The 19,863-nt window shown below is 42.1% G+C and overlaps 1 protein-coding gene and 1 non-coding gene across 3 annotated transcripts; both read right to left on the bottom strand.

Moving 5' to 3' along the window:
- Window positions 1-73: 73 nt before the first annotated feature.
- polr1a (RNA polymerase I subunit A) lies at window positions 74-19,810 on the bottom strand. 2 transcript variants are annotated; one of them, XM_055034796.1, is made up of 37 exons: window positions 19,623-19,810; window positions 19,237-19,345; window positions 19,033-19,128; window positions 17,936-18,085; window positions 17,596-17,706; window positions 17,405-17,490; window positions 17,219-17,304; window positions 15,768-15,854; window positions 15,349-15,463; window positions 15,122-15,272; window positions 14,879-15,040; window positions 14,476-14,598; window positions 14,145-14,372; window positions 13,957-14,064; window positions 13,287-13,433; window positions 12,966-13,157; window positions 12,342-12,491; window positions 12,014-12,197; window positions 11,805-11,887; window positions 10,821-10,979; window positions 10,161-10,259; window positions 9,883-10,035; window positions 9,085-9,167; window positions 8,756-8,921; window positions 7,319-7,442; window positions 7,134-7,231; window positions 6,853-7,052; window positions 6,492-6,659; window positions 6,267-6,402; window positions 5,374-5,528; window positions 5,158-5,284; window positions 4,961-5,068; window positions 4,202-4,462; window positions 3,104-3,304; window positions 1,620-1,737; window positions 788-952; window positions 74-557 (listed from the first exon to the last, which is right to left on the bottom strand). In XM_055034796.1, the coding sequence occupies exons 1-37, from the start codon at window positions 19,697-19,699 to the stop codon at window positions 457-459; spliced, it is 5,067 nt and encodes a 1,688-aa protein (XP_054890771.1). In that variant the 5' UTR covers window positions 19,700-19,810; the 3' UTR covers window positions 74-456. The 2 variants fall into 2 exon arrangements, with proteins under 2 accessions (XP_054890771.1, XP_054890770.1); XM_055034795.1 differs by having other exon boundaries at window positions 14,879-15,272.
- On the bottom strand, window positions 11,624-11,759 carry LOC129363034 (small nucleolar RNA SNORA5). The gene has a single exon (XR_008606291.1). It is a non-coding gene; the product is annotated as a small nucleolar RNA SNORA5 (small nucleolar RNA).
- Window positions 19,811-19,863: the final 53 nt, after the last annotated feature.

Below are 19,863 nucleotides of genomic sequence, written 5' to 3' on the forward strand. Positions count from 1 at the left end.
TCACCCATCACTTCCGCTTTCTTTCATATTACACATACCTTCTGCAGTTACAAATTATTCTTCACACGTAAAACCGCTAACAATTAAGATTTATTGTTACTTTGTACATCATTAGATACGGGAAACAGTGGAGATGTAGGCCGCCTTCTAAACGATTATGTTATTTATGACAGTAAAGTCTCAGTTTAAAAAGTTTTGAACAGGAACTTTTTATTTATTTACTGTATCATACAATATATGCTTAAAAGCATAAACATTATCCTGTAAAAAAAACTGGAAGGCTTTAATAGGTTACATTAATCTCCACATCAAACCTTTTATAACAGGACATTTGGTTTGCAAGGTACTCTTAAAAAACCTGTTGAACATAATATTCCCGCCTGCTTTCCAGACAAATGGCGCTTCAGCTGCAGGGTCGAGATCAACAAACACGCAAACAGTTGCCAGCGGCTCGTCCTACTGCAGAGGCTGCTTCAGTTCAAACAGTCCTGTTCCACCTTTGACCACCTTCCCCACAACCAAGCAGGCCGAGGGAGAAACCAGCTGATCATGTGACCCTGAATAAGAATAATAGCACTTAGTGAAAAAAGGAAAAAATAGAGCAAAGATTTCAATGACTAAGAAAGAAACTGAGCATGCTGATTTCTGTAAACGAGTGGAACGAGTGAACCAAAGCTGGAGGAATGTCATTTACATGCGTAAAGACAGGAGCCATTTTCTTCCCTTAAGTATGAAAATCAAATTAGACTCGAGGTCCATTGTTGAATCGTTTCCCTCCATTTCTTACCCAGCATGGTGGCCTGTTTGAGGAACTTGAAGCTGGTCTCGAAGGTCATCTGCTGCAGAGGGGAAGAGTTCGACATGATGGCGTGTCGGTTTAACGGCTTGTAGACGCCTTCGAAACACATGTAGTCTGCCACCAACGACAGATGCCTGGGGTCAACCTCAATCCCTGCAGACGGGGGTCAGAGATACTGGGTCACAATCTTAGACCCAGGTGCTCTAAGAGTTCTGCACGTTTTATTGAACGTTACAGAGTTTTCTACACTCAAATTTTCAGACGTAACTGGGGGTTCTTTCAGGATAAATATGACAGATGTGGTTGTAGAGGTCAGACTTTACACATTAAATCTGCTAAACAAAAATATAAGGCAAAAAACAAAAAAAAGACAATAAGAAGGAAGGACGGTAATAGAAAGAAAGGAAGGAATGCAATATTATGGAAGGAAAAGAAGACAAAAAGGAAGGAATGATAGAAAGAAGGAATACAAAAGGAAGTAACACAGAAAGGAAGGAAAGAAGGCAGTAGGAAAGAGAAAGACAGAAGACAAAAGGAAGGAAGAAGGTAAAGAAAGAAGGGAAGGGAGAATCGAAGGAAGAAAGGAGGGAAAAAGGTAGTCAGATAATAGACAAATGGATGAGTGGATAGATGGAAAAAGTCAGATACAAACAATTTAATTCCATCAAACCTGATCCAGACTAGAAAATAATTAAGTTCTAGACATTTTTAGACTTTAGTAATGCTGTGAATTAGAGGATAGCTGTGTGTGTGTGTGTGTGGGGGGGGGGGGGGGGGGGGGGGTGGGGGTGTGTGTGTGTGTGTGCGTGTGTGTTTGTACCATAAACTGCAAAGACATCTTTGATCTCCTTCTCTATGACTTTCAGAGCCACTTCGATCCCGTAGGTGCTGGCCATGGCGTGGACCTCATTGGAGTACAGTTTGTTGATGTCCAGGATCTGGAGACACAAGCTGATCATGTGACAACTAAACACATTTATGCAAAGATGTATTTAGTTGTTACAACCTGATTTAATTCCAACAATCAGGTTGTACCAGTTCTGTTCAGCTGGCGATTTCAGTCAGTTGACATGATATCCTCATGTCAGCATTATTATTGATAATGCTAAACCGTGTTTATCAAGTCTTTAATGGTGACTTAACTTGAAAATGCAATAACTGATCAGATTATAATATTAATATAGACATGTTGCAGTGTGACGTCAGGCACGGAAGATCCCCACCCCATCGCCCTGCTGAAGGGCAAAATGTGCTAGCTTACCATTGGCTTTAGCTGTTAAGTTGTCAACATAACATGCTAAATATTAAATGTAGCATGGCATATGAAAGAAAATGGGATGCAGTTCTTTGCTACTAATTGTCAACACTACAACATTTTAATAAAAAAAAAAAGTAATTAAATCTAGCATAGCTGATGTAGCTAAGTTAGATCAGTTATGCTAACTTGACTTTGACAACCTTAACATGTAGATGTGCTGTGGAAAATTTGTTGTTTCGGTTCAATTAGAAAAAAAGGAAAGGCAACCCACACACCGACTCTCTGACAGATCATCGGCAGAGCAGGTGTAGAGCAAGGAAATGGAAGAATGAGTGGTTTTTCTGCATTATTTATACCTTTGTTGTGACTCACTGCACTGAATTAATAATGCTACATCTCCAGGTTTAATTTAGTTAATGCTGCAACATCTCAATCATCTCATCGCCCTTCAGTGTTGTGCACATGTGTAAAATTTCTGGTTGTGAACAATAACATACAACCTGTCTATACATGGAGAGAAATGTCTGAAAAAGTTGACGCTTTATATCACATTGATAATCAATAACAGATCATGCCACCTGTGAGCGATTTACTGCTTCCCTAACGGCTGCTGTGTTTTGTACTTCCTACTTTCATTTGGAGGAAGTCACTTGCTTCATTATTCATTCTCTCTTCTCTTTCAGGTCACCTGGTCATGTGTTGCCATGGAAGCGTGCCCATGAGCAGTGCTGATAAGGACCTGGTGTTTCCTGTCAATTGGACAAATCCATTGTTTGAGAGGGAGGGGAGATGTTTTTTGGATTTTCTTTGAGCCCAGATTGTTTTTGTTTTGAAGATGTTAGTGGAAATGTAAACATTTTTCTAGGAATATAGTTTAGTACAAATGTTTGAGCTGTAACTTCAGGTTATTTCATTCATATATATCCCTCGACATATGCTTCTTAGATTACTGTGTAATTTCTTGTTATTCAGTGCAAAAGTGAGTCAAAGTGTGGCATAATTTATGGAATAAGAGTTCCAGGTTGTGTGGAATGCGGCCGACGTACATCGTTGTACTTAAAGATTTCGTGCATGTTGATGCCCTCTGTGTTGAGAACCGTCTGTTTTTCCCCAGACTTGGTTGTGGTCTCGCTCAGAAGGCACCGCGTCAGGCCTCGGGTCTCCATGATGACGGCGTTCTGGGCCAGAGTCGACAGGACCGAGGTCAGGTCGAAGTGGACCCTGTTCAAAGGGAACTCCAGCTCCACCTGTGTGAATGGTCACGTTTCGTACAAGTTGTTAGAACATCGGAACTGATGAGTGAAAATAATGGCAGAACAGTTTCAAGTCTGAACAAACTTTGGGCCTAACCCACACCAGGCACCTTTCACTATATTCAGTATGTTGACGGCCTTTCTGGACTCAAACCTTACGGTTCTAGGCAGGCAAGTTCTAATATTCCAGTTCCAGCTGGAAAGCTGACTTCAGGGGGTTTTCTTGCTTTTCCCCCCGAATGTCTCAGATTTAAAACTTCTAGAGCCGAATTTAAAACAGTTTTTAAGACCATGATGAACGAAAGATCTCCACAGAAATAAACAAACTTTGTCCAGCCAACTGGCTTACAACAGACACAGAAAAACTAACTAGCTAACATTGAAATAGTAGCTAGCTATACCCTTGCTACTTAGCGAGGGTATGTTAGCTGTGAGTTACAATTACCTGAACTGTCTCAAATCACAGAATCAATGAAGATGTCTGATTCAAACAGAAAAGTCCCACCAGAAACAAATATACATTTAATACAAGATTAAATAGTTCTGTCAAGACAAAATTTAAGACTTGCAATTAAGGCCAATTGTCTATTTTTCTTAAAAATGAATTTAAGACATTTTAATGCCTTCATTTTAGCTATATGAATTTAAGACTTTTAAAGCATGCACTAAAGCCGTTTCACTGGCTTATGTTAGAAAATCTGAGATATGAATCATAAGAGAATGCACCTGAAATCTCCTGTTAGTGTAGTTTAAAGCAGATTCTCAAAATAACATTAAAGAAAAGTCATTAATTACATATCTACTCCTATGTACGTATACCATTTTGCACAAATATGGACCAATAGCCTTGTTGCAGTTTACTGTAATTCTCTAAAGTGCAACCTGGCTCACCTCACACCAGAGTTCTTCCTGCTGATCGAAGGAGTATCTCTGTATGGCCGAGTTAGAAGACAGAACTGAGTTCACCCTCATCTGGACCAGGGAGCCTCTACTTGGCCTCACTCTTGTTTTTTCCTCCTGCTGCTGCTGCTCTCCAGTGTCTGCTGACTCTGGTTGGGTCTCCTCCGCTGCGTTTGCCTGGCTGTTCTCCTCCTCACCCTGATCCTCTTCAGCATCGCTGCCTTCGCCCTCGTCTTCGCTTTCGTAGTCTACCTGTAAGTGAAGGTGAATTATCAGCCTGGACTAGCAAGTCACTTTCCAGCAAGAAATAAGAGCATGTTTTTAAGTCGATAATTCCTCAGTATTAATGAAAAAGTTCTTGTTGCATTGGCAGATTATTTCACATTAAAAGTGAAATAATTCACCATTGGAAGTAGTAATTTATGATCCAATATTAAGAAAAAATTGACTCAAAACAAGCTGCAATATCTTGCTGAAAAGCACTTTGTAAGTTAATTTTGTCCTATTTAAAGTGCACTAATATATTTGCACAAGAAACTAGATTGAAAACACTTAATAAGACTTTGTGTGTTTTTGCAGTGTACTGCTCGTGTCCTGATTGGATGACAGTTTCTGGGAGTACAGTCCATTCCAACCAAGTTGAAACTCATTTTGGAAAATGTTAAAGAAAGTCTGACATTGGGGGAGGCACCTCAATTCATGAAATTACGTTTCACAAACGAACAAGTCCTGTTTCAGCCTCAGCCCTACCTCCTCTGCCTGTTTGCTTTTCCTCTTGGCGTCTGATGCATCAGCGTCTCCTTCATTCCCCTGGTCATCGACAATCTCTCCTTCCTCCTCCTCTTCTCCACCACCGTCCTGCGGAACGTGAACGAAAATAAAAGCTCAAGCACGACTGAGGCTGAGGGAGAACACTGAAAAATAATGACACAAAACTAAATTAAAACCTGGTCGTCTGCGGTCCCATCCTCATCCATGTTTTTATCTCCATAGGTGGCCTTCCTCGTCTCCACGGCGATGGAGGCCAGCTTGGCTGAACGCTTTTTAATGGCTTCCAGGAGGAGACGGAAAAACCTGAAAGTAGACGAGGAGGTGGATGAGAGCAGGTGGGGTTAAAGACAAACAGGTGAGCTCCGACTGTTTCCTGACATGCGAACACACACCTCGTCTCCATGTAGTGGAGGATCTGATGGGGAGTTAACAGTTTGTCGTCACAGTAACGCTCCGGAGGCAGGAAGTGAAAGGTGACTTTAAACGATTGCAGTGTTTGATTAGTTTCGATGCGAAGCGTCTCGACAACGTCCACCTTCTGCAGCACCTACACACACACACACACACACCATTTATCTCTAACCCTGATAAATGAAAGTGGCAGTATTGTGTATTTCCCAGGTATGCAGTGCAGTTTTGTAATTATAAAAATGCTTTAAATATCAAACATGACTTGGAAAAAAAAATCTGACTTTTTAATTTAACACCTTAAAATTGGGCCTCTGCCTCTTTAAGAACAAGTCTTCTGAAACTCTACCTTCAAGAAGTCATCACAACATGGCTCCTCTTTTAGAAACATTTTTAGTAGATCCTAAAATGAGCTCAGCAGTTCCACCAGAGGTTTGCTAAATGCTGCCCTGTGAGGCAGAAGCTCGGTAGCTGGGAAACTGCAGCTCTGAGAGGAGCTTCGTCCTCGAAGGCGGGGCTAGGTTCACCCAGGTGTTTTAGCACAGCTGAACGGTCGCCATGGAGATTAAAGGACTTCTGAAGCATACATGAAAAAATCGAGGCAACACTCCAGGTATGTTTTTGATGAGGGAATAGCATTAGAAAAAAGTTGATTTTACACTTCACTGCCAGATACTTTTAGCCCTTCCTAAATGTAATCTCAAGCTAAACTGAATACATGTCTTAGTTCTGACCCTAAAAGCGATGGGCTGCTGCATTAAGATTGGGCTTTGATGAAGGAGGAACAGAAAGAGACCACAGCAGAGGAGATGAGTAAAACAACTGGTAACAGAGGAAGAGAAACTGATAAGAAAACAGAACTGTGATGGCCTCAGACCTCAGCGAGGCAGACTCTGGTGAGCTGCTTCCGCAGCGTTTTGGCCCTCTTCAAGGCCTTCTTGTTGTTCAGCACCGGGACGCTCATCATGGGGGTTTTAATGTTGGAATTGGCCACCATCAGGATCTCCCTCAGTCTGGAAGGTTGGACACGAGTTGGCTCTCGTTAAAATGAGACGTCAACAACAACAGACACAAAAGCGTTGTGAGTGTGAGGGTTTGTTACCGAGGGATTCCCAGAGTGACGTTCATCTCTCCTCTGCCCGCAAAGTGGAAGGTGTTGAGGGTCATCTGGGTGGAGGGCTCACCTATGGACTGAGCTGCCAGCAGGCCCACAGCTTCCCCCGGATCACACAGGGAGCGCTGCCACTTATAGTGCAGCAGCTGTCGCAGCCTGCAGTCATTCATTACTGTACGTCACTCAGCTGCTTTTACAGCAGAGGAGACACAATCAAGCAGGAATCTAATTCTAGCCATTAGCCATTATTTTCTTCATTTTAGAATCACTCAGACTAGTGCAAGCTACAAGGTGGAAGGATAATGATGCGAGGTTCAACTGTCCAAAAAGAAGAGTTGCGTTTCAGTACCTCTGCGTCTCCATGCCGTCCTCCGTGGCGTTACCTCTGTTCTGAAAGTACTTTTCGGTGATGTCATGGAAGTTTTCCGACACCGACCCGAAGCAGACGTCGGGCCTGAACAGGCCCAGGGTCGGCTCAGGGCAGCGGGACGACCGCCTGGTGTATTTGACTCTGCTGGCTTCGTCCAGAGAGTGCCAGTCCTTCACCAGCTGTGGAGACAAAGAGAGAGAGAGAAAAGGGTTCAAGACGACACCGTATATGCAGCAAGTCGAACTAAAACGGACTTTTACCTGCAGCACTGCAGGATCTTGAGCGGGCAGCGGCTCAGTTGACGGGATGGCCTCTCGTAGTTTTGCTAACTTCTTCTGGGAAAACAGTAGAAAGGCACCTGGCACAGAAAACATAGTCAAACCAAAATTTATGGAAAAAAATCAAATAGAGCAGTAATCAAAATATTTTTTTTAGAGACGTATACCTCTCCGGGGACACGCCAGCTCTCTCTTTGCTTTCCAGCGCTGGATGGCTGTGAAGTGGCGGGCTGCAGTGTGAGGGTCCAAACGGGCCAGAACGCTGTCCAGGTCCTGTGACCTCCTGATGACCTGAGGAGAAACAGAAAGCACAAGCAAAGGAAGTTTTAAAGGATTCTTCAAATTAAAAATGTATGCTCAACTGTGACAATAGCAACAGGAGAAGAAGAAAGAACAGAAAACATATTTTATAGTCATAAGAAAGAAGAAGCCAAATTTAAAGTTATGACAACATTTATATGCTATTCTGATTCTGGATATTCCATCAATAAATCTTTAAATCTTTTTCATTTCCTTGTATCTTTCTTTTTCTTCATCTTCTTTTTATTCTATGTTTCTTTCAAAATTGTAGAGTTTATTGGTCTAAACCTCTCCTTGCATTTAGTGCAGGTTGTACAAATATCAAAGCTGCCAAGTGGACATTGAAAGAAGAGCCATGTCTTGGGGAAAAGCTGACATGAAGCTAATTTTAACGGTTAAATACAGAATTAAAGTTGAGTTTTAATGAAGCTGTGTATTCTGTGGTTGATGGACGGTTTGTTTTTTAACTCTGTGTTTAGGTGAGTGAACCACTGGGAAAAAGACGCCAAGAGAACAGAGTGTAGCACAGTTATTAGCACGGTTAGCATTGCCTCCTTTTATCTTCTGATTTTTAAGTCCCGGATAAAGTGAGATATTGAATAAAAGGTCAACATATGTAGAAAAGACGCCTCCATAGCAGCGTTTACGTTGACCACATCATTGCACATTTTGATATTTAAAAAATAAATTGAAATAAACAAGCCAAATTTTGTAAAAATAATGTTTTTCTATGAAAACTTTTAGCGCTAGCATGAAGTGGCTTTTGTTTTTAGCCTTTATAAAAATTTGTTCATTTCACAAAATTGCAATAGAAACACCTTTCAGATTATCAACAAGCAGATGTTGCTGGAAAGAAGAAGAGAGCAGGAAGTAGTTCAAAGATCATTAATTGCGTTTGATATATAATAAAATTTGTAATTTAAACGCTGCAATTTATAGTGAAAATTTCCAACTTTGAGCCCTTCTTATGATAACTTTACCATAAAAGAGAATTGTTGTCAGCCATTAGTGACTAGATACGGTGCGTTCGCTGACAAGAAAAAAGATGGGATTATTCATTTCCAATCAGTTGATCAGCCATCAGAGATGGTTGGAAGTAAAAATCTCTTTTAGCAGACCTCAGTTGGTTTTGCTGTACATCTCTAAGAATAACATCAACAAGACGACATTAAATAAAACCACTCAATTATGCTAGTAAATTATGGCAAAATAGTTCCAAAAAGTAGCAACATTTTTTTTTTTTTTAAATCAAGAGTCCAGCCTCCCCACAGAAAGCCAGTCAGTGTCTGTGTTTATTGCGACACCTCGTAGTTGTTCTCGATGAATGGGAACTGCCTGGGCTGCAGGAACTGGGTCTTGGGAATGTCCAGCCCATCCTCGCCATACAGGAACTGGACCACGGAGCCGTCGCTGTCTCTGACGGTCAGGTCATACTGCACCACCAGACCCTCCAAGTGCTTTATGATGCATCTGGGGAGCAGAAGGTGGGAGGGAGAATGAGGCAGATGAAGAAAAGAAGAAGCACAGCAATCCCACTCATTTACAACCACTTCAACTTCCCAATGCCAGCTGATGATGAGGCTAAAATTTGCTCCGTTTACACCAGGAGAGGTTTTGTGTAAAGGTGAGTTACCTCTGCAGATATCCTGATCGGGACGTTTTCACAGCCGTGTCCACCAGTCCTTCTCTCCCAGCCATGCAGTGAAAGAAAAACTCCTGGAGACACATCACAATCATCAAGGTTTCTGCAGGTTTCACCAACTCAAAGACTTTTTAAGACCATTAATTAAATTAAAGACCGAAATCACAACAGAAATGTACAAAACAAAGTAGCATATTTTTATAGTAATGGTACCAAGCCTTTTTTTTCAGAGGCAGCACCTAGACTTGTGTCAGGTGTAGTGGAGCCAAGTGGTGCTAAATTTGCCACCACAATGAACCCAAAAAAGCTAGCTAGCTAGTTAGAAAAGGTATATTAGTAGCTAGTTAGCGGTGGTCTCAACCATCTTGAGTCACAGAACACACAAAAAACAAATATTTGAATGCCTCTCAAATGTCTGCCTGACAGAAAAATCCCATGAGGAAAACAAACTACACAGTTAGCTAGTAAAATTGTATTAGCAGCTAATTAGCTGCAGCTTCAACAACCTCAATCACAGAAGACGATGAAGATGTCTGAGTGCGACTCAAACGTTTGCCAGACAGAAAAGTCCCAAGAGAAAAATAAACTACAGAGACATTAACATTAAAAATGTAAGACCATCTTAAATTTTTTCTAATGAATTTAAGACATTTTAATGCTTTAATTTTAGTTTCATAATTTTAAGACTTATGCAACTTAACCTGCACATATCTGACAGTCTGCATGTTATAATGTCCTTCTGTAGCCAAACACAAACCGCCCTCCACCTCCACAGCCGAGTGGACGAACCTGTGGCTTGATTCCTGTGAGGAAGCGTCCAGAAACGAAGCCCCCCGCGCCAGGCGAAGGGTCATATGGCTGGAAGCAAGGCAGAAACTTTCCTGAAGGCATCAGGGGCGGCCGGCGGCCTTCCAGCTCTATCTGGCCCAGCAGGCAGGAGATCTGGAACGAGCAGCAACAAACGGGATCAGAACTAGGAGTGCGCTGAAAAGAGGGTTGGCATTTTTTCCCTTCACAATCCATATAAAATGGAGGACGGGACAAAGATAAGAGCAAACTTGGGTCACCTGCATAGTGTTGACGGTGGAACCTTTAGCTCCAGACTGCACCATGAGCTGGAGGTTGTTGTCTGGGAACGGGGTGTGCAGTCCGACTGGCATACACACCTAAACACAAACACATGGTCACTGAAACACACTTTGATACACCAAGCGGTGATGCTTCATCCTGTTACAGCGTCACACTAGAAACTGCCACTACAGTTTTTAGATGTCATAAAATCCATCAGTTTAAAAGACATCATTAGTGTCTGAGTACATGAACTTGTTGGATTTCATCATGAAACAATTAAGTTTTAAAGACTTCTGACTTTTTAGCATATGGGCAATAAGTTGCAAACTGATATCTACAAAATAAACCAAGAAAATAAATGTTGGAAAATATCTCGAGAGGATAATCCACAAAGAAATATAGATGTAATAAAATCTGTGAAGATTATTTTAAAAACTATCATTTCAGAGTTTGTTTGGCGTCTAAACTAAATCTAAAAATCTATTTTTCAATGTCTGTTTAGACAGTAATGCAAAAACGAGAAAAGATGAGGGAAACAACTTTTTATGTGACATACAAATAGTAAAAAAGTTAACATCTAAATGACTAAAGACTGGAATAATTCCTATGCTGTACATGTATGGGTCATTATTGATCCCGGTGATGGAGAGTGAAACCTTGTTGATGTCGTTGTTCACTTGATTGGCCACTTCCTTGAATTTGTGATCGGCCAAGCTAAAGTCTCTCTGGTCGGGGCTGAGGTGAGCGTCCTGCCACCGACTGGCAGCTTCAGCCGGAGTCGTGCTGGGAGGCAAGTTGAAGGCAGCCTGCAGGGCCTAAGGGCACACACACAAACTATTTGAAAATCACTTTCCAACTAGGACCAAAGGGGATTTCATGAGTATACTTTGCTGGTGGCTTGAAGAAGAACCGGCTAAATATTTGAAACTACGCACATTAGCAGACAATTATTGTTTCTACGTGTTATCTGTCACAGCGCTCCTGTTGCTATGCTGCGCCATAATAATAACCTTGATGTAACTTGTTAGCTTTAAGGGGCGGGGCTTAAATTTTTTGCTAATATCTTAAAAGATACAGCAAAATTAAAGGCGGCAAAATGGAGCCTAAAGCTATTGGAGAAATACAGGCATTGTCCAAACCAAGATGGCGAAAAGTACCGACAGTCAGCAGTCTGCTAGCTCAACACGAAATGTTCAACATGAAATATTTTCATGTTTCAATACACGTCTTTTTTTGTAATTTTAAGACATTTCTTCTAGTAAAATTGCATCTTCATTCTGCTGCTATTACACAAATGAGAATTATTCTCACCTTACCCTAATAATCCATCATACAACTAACAGAAGTGATGATTAAAATAAATACTTTTTGAAAATATTTTTCTGCCGCTTCTAATTTCTTTTTTCAGAAAAGAGAGTGAGGAAAAAAAAAAATCCAACGCTGTTCAGCATTCCTGAGTGTTTGTGTGCAGTAGATGTTTGTCCCCAGTGGGCATGTGGAGCACCGTGGGGCCCATAAACTGCACCTTTACTGTGGCAGCCATTTTGGCCAGTGGCATCCAGGAAGAAGGAAGCACTGAATTTGACAAGGCTGCAGGATTTGATCAGCGCATTAAACACAAATTGGGGAGATTTGCTCACCTTGGTGCCAATTTTCAGAGACTCTTGGATGATTTGTTTCCTCCGCATATTGGCTCCAGGTTTCACCAGAATGTCTTCCACTCCTAGAGAGACACATGCAGGTGACCCGGAGTTAAGGCTTGAGAGAAGAATGACTCAATCTAATGCGTTTATATCTACTACCTATAGTGTCCCTATCGAAGCCATTACAGTTAAAGGCAGGACCGTACCCAGAGTGAAGCCCCTGTAGAGTTGCAGGTAGGCAGTGAAGAGTCGAGCAAGGCAGCTGAGTAGCTTCCCGCTGGTCTCCCCTCCGTAAAGCTCGTAGCAACAGTGGACCAATCCGTAGGCCGATGAGCCGTAGTGCGCTTTGTCCAGAACACCGACCAGCAGTTCGCCCTGACGGATCACCACCTGCAGGACGACGCCGTGAAGCCGCCAGTTCAACCCGCAGATAAGCTCCAGAACATCTCCTCTAGTGTGTGTGTGTGTGTGTGTGTGTGTGTGTGTGTGTGTGTGTGTGTGTGTGTGTGTGTGTGTGTGTGTGTGTGTTCCTACCTGTGACTCACACATGCTCTCTGGGTTGTACCCAGGAGAAGATCGAGGTGGGAGCTGGATCCAAGCCTTGCCAGGGATTTTGGCTTTGCCGGTGAGGTTAAGCGGGACGGCTTTGTCTGGGAGAACGTTCAGCAATAAAGTGGAGACGACCTGTGGAAGAGGAGGAGGAGGTGGAGTAAAGGGTGATGTAACAAATACAGGTCTGGAAAAAGTGGAGAGCCCACTGCACTGAAACCCCACTGAAACCCTCCTGGTTATTCCACCAAATACTGATTTCTGAACTCTTAAAGAGTTAAAACATTACTGATTTAAAGGAGAGGAATACAAATACACACCACCCCTGGAATACTGTTCTATTTTCATTCCTATTAAAAGAAATTATCCTCCAAAATGAGAAATGATAAGAAGTCATTTTAAGTTAGATAAAAATGACTTAATTTAAGCATTTATTGCTTAAAATGAGATTGCTAAGAAAATGGTGAATTTTTGGTGAGCCCTCATATCAAGTCCCAGTCCAGTCTGTGAAAATGTGAGATAGCAATGTGAAAGCAAAGGTAAATGTGTGTGAATATTCTTTATGTTTTTCCTTCTGTGGTTGCAGAAGGAGTCGTGTGTAGCGGTCACCTGCTTCCCGGTCCACAGCTGCTGAGGTTTGAGGACAGCGGGGGCCAGCAGCCTGATCCGGCCCTTCTTGTCGGTCAGCCCTCGGTACACCAGCTCGGTGTACTGGTCCTTGGTGAAGAAGCAGCCTCTGATGGTCATCTTGGTTCCTGACACCATGTGGTCTTGGATGAGGCCTGCTAAAGGTTTACCGTCCTGACCACAAACAGGGAAGGAAACCAACAACTCATTCACATCCCTCTGATTCAAGGAGTTCAGGGTCTGAGAGTGAAAAGCAGGCAGGCCTAAATGTATGTGTGCTGAAGGGGTTCTGTGGGGGCCCACCTTGGGGACGAGGTACTGCTGGTTGGTGCTGACCAGCGTGTAGGCCTCGGCTCGGCCCAGTTCAGTCTGAGGGAAGTGGGCGTTCATCTCGTCTCCGTCAAAGTCGGCGTTGTACGCCTTGCAGTTGGCGTAGTGAAGCCGCAGGACCTGAGGAGCAGAGGACAGAGAGGGTTGACTGGTCATGTGATCTACAGGGTTACTGACCTAACAGGTTTCACTACAATGGTTCTGAAATTTACTGAATTTATTGATAGATATTTACACAGCAGGTGGGATCTGACTAGAACAAGAAATGAGGAAGGAAGACAATAGAAAGTAAAGGAAGGAAGGAAAGATAGAAGGAAAGAAGAAAGAAAATGGAAAGGAAAGTAAAATTGAGGGAAGGAAGACAGCAAGAAAAGGAGAAAGACAGAAGGAAGGAAGCAAAAAAGAAGGTCGGGAGGAAAAAAAGGAGGAAAACAATGGGAAGGAGGAAAGAAAAGAAGAAAGACAATAGGAAGAAGGAAGGAAAAAGGGAAGGTGGGAAGGAAGACAGCAGGAAGAAAGGAAACAGAAAAGAAGTCAGGCAATGTGAAGGAAGGATTCCACATTTACAAAGCAGGATAAGGAACCTTTTCCTTCATGGATCCTTCATATAGCAATGAGAGCAGAAGAAGAGAAGAGGTGTTACCTTCTCTCCAGGTAAGATGCGAGCGCAGTGGGCTTGTATGGAGGGTCTGTGCAGGGTGGGCTGTCTGTTGAGCAGCAGAACGTCTCCATTCTTTATGTGTCGATTCACCTGAGGCAACAACAACACAGCATGACGGAGTGAAAACCCAGTCGCAGCTCTCAGTGGATCCGCTTCCAGTCAAGACTTACAATCTTCATGGGCATCTTGTGTGGACCGGGACAGGGCGTCAGCAGTTGCTTGGCGACCGCCTCCCTCTGCGTGGCGTTACTGGGCGACAGGATGGTCTTCATGCCGTCCTCGTTAATCACCATGGAGGCGCCGGGGTGGACGTTGGGCCCGTTGAGGACGGCCTGCCGGAGCTCCTTCACGTTCCAAGGCGTGACGGGCTGAGGGTAGGTCAGCTTGGTGGCAAACACCTCAACACACACACACACACACACACACACACACACACCGTCAACACGTCAACAATCAACTGGTTGACAACTCTGTTGCTACTCTCCACCTAGATCTAGTCACCATGGGGATCCCGATCTCATTGGTTCCGATGTACATGTCGGGACAGATGACGGACCGGGCGGCGTAGTCCACCCGCTTCCCCATCATGTGCTTCCGGAACAATCCATCCTTCTTTTCCAGGATCTGCCGGCCGGAACAGAAAAGTCTTTGGTTTTATCTTAAAAGGTGAATGGACTTTTTTATTTGCATCCTTTAATGTTTTTTTCTAATACTGTATAGAAAGCGGCTTGAGGAGTGAAATTAAAAATCTGCAGAATTTTAAACTTTTTTACCCAATTGACAAAACAAACAAACAAAAAAAAAAAAATCGCTCCCAAAAAGTTATTCCTGGCTGCAGCGGTATTTTAAACATGTCCTAGTTCATGCCCCATTTTTCCCCTACATGCCATTAAGTCTGTCACACCTGTCTGATCCCAGGGTATTTATCCGTTATCAGTTTGTCCATATCACTGTCGAAGACAATGTTGACATGGCTCTGCAGGCGGCTCCACGTGTTATAGAGCTTATCCTGTAACGTCGCTCCACTGATTCCCGACAGGAACGTTTGATCGTCTGCCTCAAACGTCTGGGGAGGAGAAACAAATGGTAGGATAAATAAAGAGCTGAGATAAAGTGTTCCCAAAAGGAAGCCGTGACGCTCCCTCACCACTCCCTCCTCCTGCTCCTCAGTTTGCTTCTCTCCTGCTATGAGAGCCAGAAGCTTCCTGATGACGGCGCAGTCCTTCATCACAGCCTGCATGTTGACCGTCTGGCCGTTGGTGAACATCTGGTCACCTAGGCGATTAATGGGGCGATACCTGGAACAAAGGGCGGGTCAGGTGCGTGTATTGCTGCAGTCAGCCTTCGTGCCGGCTCGTTGTGCTGCCAGCGTACCTGCAGGGTGGAACCACCAGCAGCTCCAGGAAGAACAGGTTGGGGTAGAAACCCTCCTGTCCCTCAGATCCTGAGCTCTCCGCCAGACCAGGAAACAGCAACTTCAGGAAAAAACCTGGAATCAAAGGTGTTGAGATAAAGCGAGATCATCTCATTTCCCCATGCTGGACATTTTGGTTTAGCAGTAACAATGCATAAAACTGCCTGTAAAATTTATCATATAAAGTAACATCTAGACCAAACAGTGATTCTACTTATTTTTGTATTTAGTCATAAGAAATCAAAGTCATAATCATAGGCAGAAAGAGACAGAGTGCTGTCAAGCCATGAAAAAGGAACAGCAGGTTTCCAGCCCGAGGAGTCTTGAAGAATGAAATCTAAACATTTTGAGTAATTGATTAAATAATGTTGGATTTTACCCTCTTTCTCCCAGACTTTACTGATGTGCTCCCTAGCGGTGCTGGCCATGAGAAACACTCTCTTTCCCATCAGATCTTCTGCAATACCTACAAAAAGGACATGTAAGCAGAGAGAAATATTCTCATCCAACACATGCCACGCAAAATAAGAGCGGAAATCTAGAAAGAACATTTTCACTATAAGCAACAGACACCATCCTCTTGTATTAATTATTTGTTCTAAATGTTTCTTTCTGTATTTTGCTTCATTGAACACTTTACTACTTCTTACTCCACTGAAATGTCTCAGCTTCTTCTGGACCACTGCAAACTAAGCCTGAAAACAATTAGGCTGAAGAGTTTAATTGGTTTCCATATTTCCTTGATTGAACACTCTTTATTTATTTAATAAAAACTTTTATTTTCTTTTAAGTTTCTCTAGATCTTGCAGGGACATTAGGGATTCTATCACATAGAAATGTTCTTCAGGTGACAGAAGGCTGATTTTGTAACTATCTTTATGTGACTCTGAAGGTTCAGGTCTGACTCATTGCTACAGCCAAAAATCAGGTCTGATCGCCGGTTTCTCGCTGTAATAACCGAAGCTGAAGTTAAAATAACAAAAAACTGAAATTGAGAAACCAATTTTGTTAAATAAAAATGGTAATTATTGGAAAGAAATTGAACTAACTACAAGAATACTGGTTATAAAACTAACTGAAACAAACATACTGAAATTAGAAATATAATATCCATAGTTTTTGTGATTATGAATCTATTCATCAGCCTTTTGAATTATTTTTTTTCCTCCCACACAAGTTAAATTACGCTGTAATTACAAATTACAGCGCTCCATACGCTAACTGGTGGTGCTTATGCTCAAAGAGTGTTGATGGCAAAAAGTTGAGAAAGCACCAGAATCAGCTGATCGTTCAATCATTATTGAAAACATTTTTTTTGAAAATGGCATCATCTGTTGAGTCCTCATTACCCAATCGATGTATAAATAATCACAAAACAATACTTTTACCTTTTTGAATTCTGCACCTAAAAATAAACTAAACTAGGTAAAAACTAAAACTACCACTAAAGCCAATGAAAACTAAATTAAAACAAAATATTTAACTAATAATTAACTCAATTAGACAAAAAGTCAACAATACTATTATAATCAAAAGCAAAGGCTGAACCTTTTTTTTCTTTTTAAGTTGAAAGAAATATCATTTTGTTCATGGTTTTAGTCACTGGGTATGAATTTGGATTATTTTTATTTGGAAACAAAAAGCTGCAAATGAAAGCTACCATGAATAATGTATTACGTATTAATTAGATTAACAGGAGTGATTTCAGGAGGACTGTTCCACAACTTCATTTAAGCTGTACTGTTATCTTCCTCCATTTTACTACAAATCCTTGAACATGCCTAAAAAAAACTGTAAATTCAAACACTATGCACTGCCAAAGTCCCCCACCTGTGTTTTCAGCAGTCTGTCCTCCCGTTGGCATGGTGATGATCAGCTTGCTGTTGTGTTCGCGACGCACCATTGACTTGCCACCTCTTCCCCCGGGTAAAACATAAACATGTAGCACGAGGTGAACTTCGCGTCACCGTTCAGAACGTCATGCTTCAGGTTCGGGCTGGGTCTCTGTCGGCCTACCTGCAATACGAACACTTCCTGGAGTTCATGTGGACCTTCCAGAAGTTGTTTATCAAGCTGCTCTTCTTCTCCACCAGATGTTTAATCTAACAAGCAGAAGAGACGCGGAGTCGGTGCGTGACGCAGGGAGATATCATCAGTAGAACCACCTGTCCGGTTGGGTTTGTGATTATGTGGAGGAGTAAACTCACAGGTTTGAAGTTCTGTGAAGCCTCGGCGTTCGCTCCAATGACCATGCTGGTGAACTCCCTCAGCACCTGCTCGATCTCGTCTCCTGTGGCTTTGGGGTTTTCTTCAAGGTGCTAACATAAGAAGAACAACAATAATCAACTTTATTTATTTATTTTTTGTCTGATAGCAAATCTCTATGGTTCCGATGGTTACTAGTTAACTACACACGGAAAGTGAACGTCCCGGTTCACTTTTAAAAATTAGCTTACCGGTATCATTTTGTCAACAGATTCAAATTTGAATCGGTGGAAATTTGGATGCTGATGCTTCCCAGCAGCTGCAGATGTTCCTTTAACTCACCTGATTAAGAACGCTCTCCACAAGATGTACCTCCACCATGGCTCCATGCTCCAGTAACCGGAGCTGGTTCACCAGCAGGTGGATGGCGGCGCGGGGACACGTCAACATGTGACACAACAGGCACGAGCCGCGGATCAACAGGTACAGTTTCTGAAGAGGAACAACATGTCAGACACAAAATGAAATTAATTCATTAAAAATTGGACTATTTGAAGCTAGAAGCATTTCGGAAGCTGATAGGATGCGCTGAGAGCAACACTCTTTAGTGTAGAAGCTCTAAGTGAAGAAAACTTATCTATTATATTTCTTCTGTCAGTGACATCACAGCACAAAAACTGGAAGAAGATGTTTAAAAGGAAGCTATAGTTTCTATGATGTACTGAAATATGTCTTCATTTACTTCAGGCTAACAGAGACAGTGAAACTTGCAGCAAATGACAGGAGACTGAAAGTGGAAAACCAAAGTTACGCTCCTTTATCCTCTTCAACTTTTTTCTATCTATAATTAAGTCAGCTTGCTGCAGTTTTCTTTTTATTATTATTAATATTATTAATCCTGCTTGAAATTTTATTTTAATTTTCACTTAAATGGCACAGAAAAAATGTCACATTTCTTGGGGAAGCATTTCAAAATTATTCCTAAATCTTATCTTTGTGTGTTGTACAACTCTTAGACTTTAATAGCTGTATGTACTTTAGAGAACAACAGCACAGTCTTGTGCTGATCACCAACATAAAATCCTAAAGAACGCAGAAAATGTCATCTTAATTAACAATAATACTACGTCAATAGTTTTAAAATCTTAAAACTGTATTTTGCATAAAAGGTAAGACTCTTTTCGGCAGAGTTATGAATGATTAACAATTTCTCATTGTAGGAAAATGGAGAAAAAAAATACATATTTTCCAACACTATGTTTTTTTTATCAAAATAGTGAAAGAAAATTTGTAAAATCAGAATGTTGTAAAATAAATAAATAAATGAAATGAAATAAGCAACTGCACTCAATGTTTCTATCCTTCAACTGAATATACCTATATTTGTGAAAGCTGTTGATCTAATTCTGGTACAGGTTTGTGTACTGAATGATGCTCACATCAAAGAACAGCGGGTTGAAGACTGGTAGAGGCAGCTCGATGTGTCCAAAGTGTCCTGGACAGTTGTTGAAATCCTGACAGCAGGTGGAACAAATCTGGGAAAACCCAACAACATTAAACAAAGTAGCATTATTCATTTAAATGCAAAATGAGAATTGGATTCCTATAAGGTCCAATCACTGAGCATGTGTTCAGTAAAGCACCTCTTTGGTGTCTGTTGGCCCCAGAGCCAGGTCATACAAACTGTTCTGGGCCACATTTCCAACGCCGTCCAGAAGCCTGGAGTTGGTGATGGTTTTCACGCTCAACTTTCTGAAAAAGAGATGGAAAAATGTTGCAACTTATCCTCAGTTACTTTTTACTCAGTTTGTCCTGAGCTTTGTGGGTCAGAAAGTAAAACAGGTGTGAAGCTCAAAGGGGAGTTTGTTTGTGTTTCACTTATTATTTGACAAGCATTCTCAGCTGCTACAAGTAATGAGTCTCCCCGCAGCAGCTCCGATGTGACACTTTCAGGAGGCTACGAGCCACGAGCTTCTGCGATGTTTTGAACTCTGACCCGCCAGAAGCTAACATGCTAAACCTGCCTCACCTTATCTCTTCGGTTGTGTAAAAGCCGAACGACATGCCCTCCAGCCGCCGCCATGGCACTTCTTTGGAAAACAACATTTCTGGATGCTAGCTGAAACTTTGTTGTTTACAGTTGTGAATTCATGGCGCTGCGCGTGAAGCCCACGAGTCTCTTGTTCTCGCACGTGGGACCGCGAGACCACAGCTGAGACTGGAGGGGAGCACGCGCGCATATGTCACGGGGCATTCACATGAAATTAAGT

Source organism: Poeciliopsis prolifica, unplaced genomic scaffold (assembly GCF_027474105.1).
Source record: "Poeciliopsis prolifica strain line A6 unplaced genomic scaffold, Auburn_PproV2 SCAFFOLD009, whole genome shotgun sequence".
Lineage (NCBI taxonomy): Eukaryota > Metazoa > Chordata > Actinopteri > Cyprinodontiformes > Poeciliidae > Poeciliopsis > Poeciliopsis prolifica.

What these genes read in the sequence shown, in the direction of transcription:
- polr1a (XM_055034795.1), bottom strand. Translation starts at nt 19,699, where the DNA reads ATGTTGTTTTCCAAAGAAGTGCCATGGCGGCGGCTGGAGGGCATGTCG. An exon ending in AGCTGTGGACCGGGAAGCAG is followed by an intron (nt 12,492 to 12,965) that starts GTGACCGCTACA and finishes CCTCTTCCACAG; the next exon opens with GTCGTCTCCACTTTATTGCT. An exon ending in GTCACTCTGGGAATCCCTCG is followed by an intron (nt 6,403 to 6,491) that starts GTAACAAACCCT and finishes CCAACCTTCCAG; the next exon opens with ACTGAGGGAGATCCTGATGG.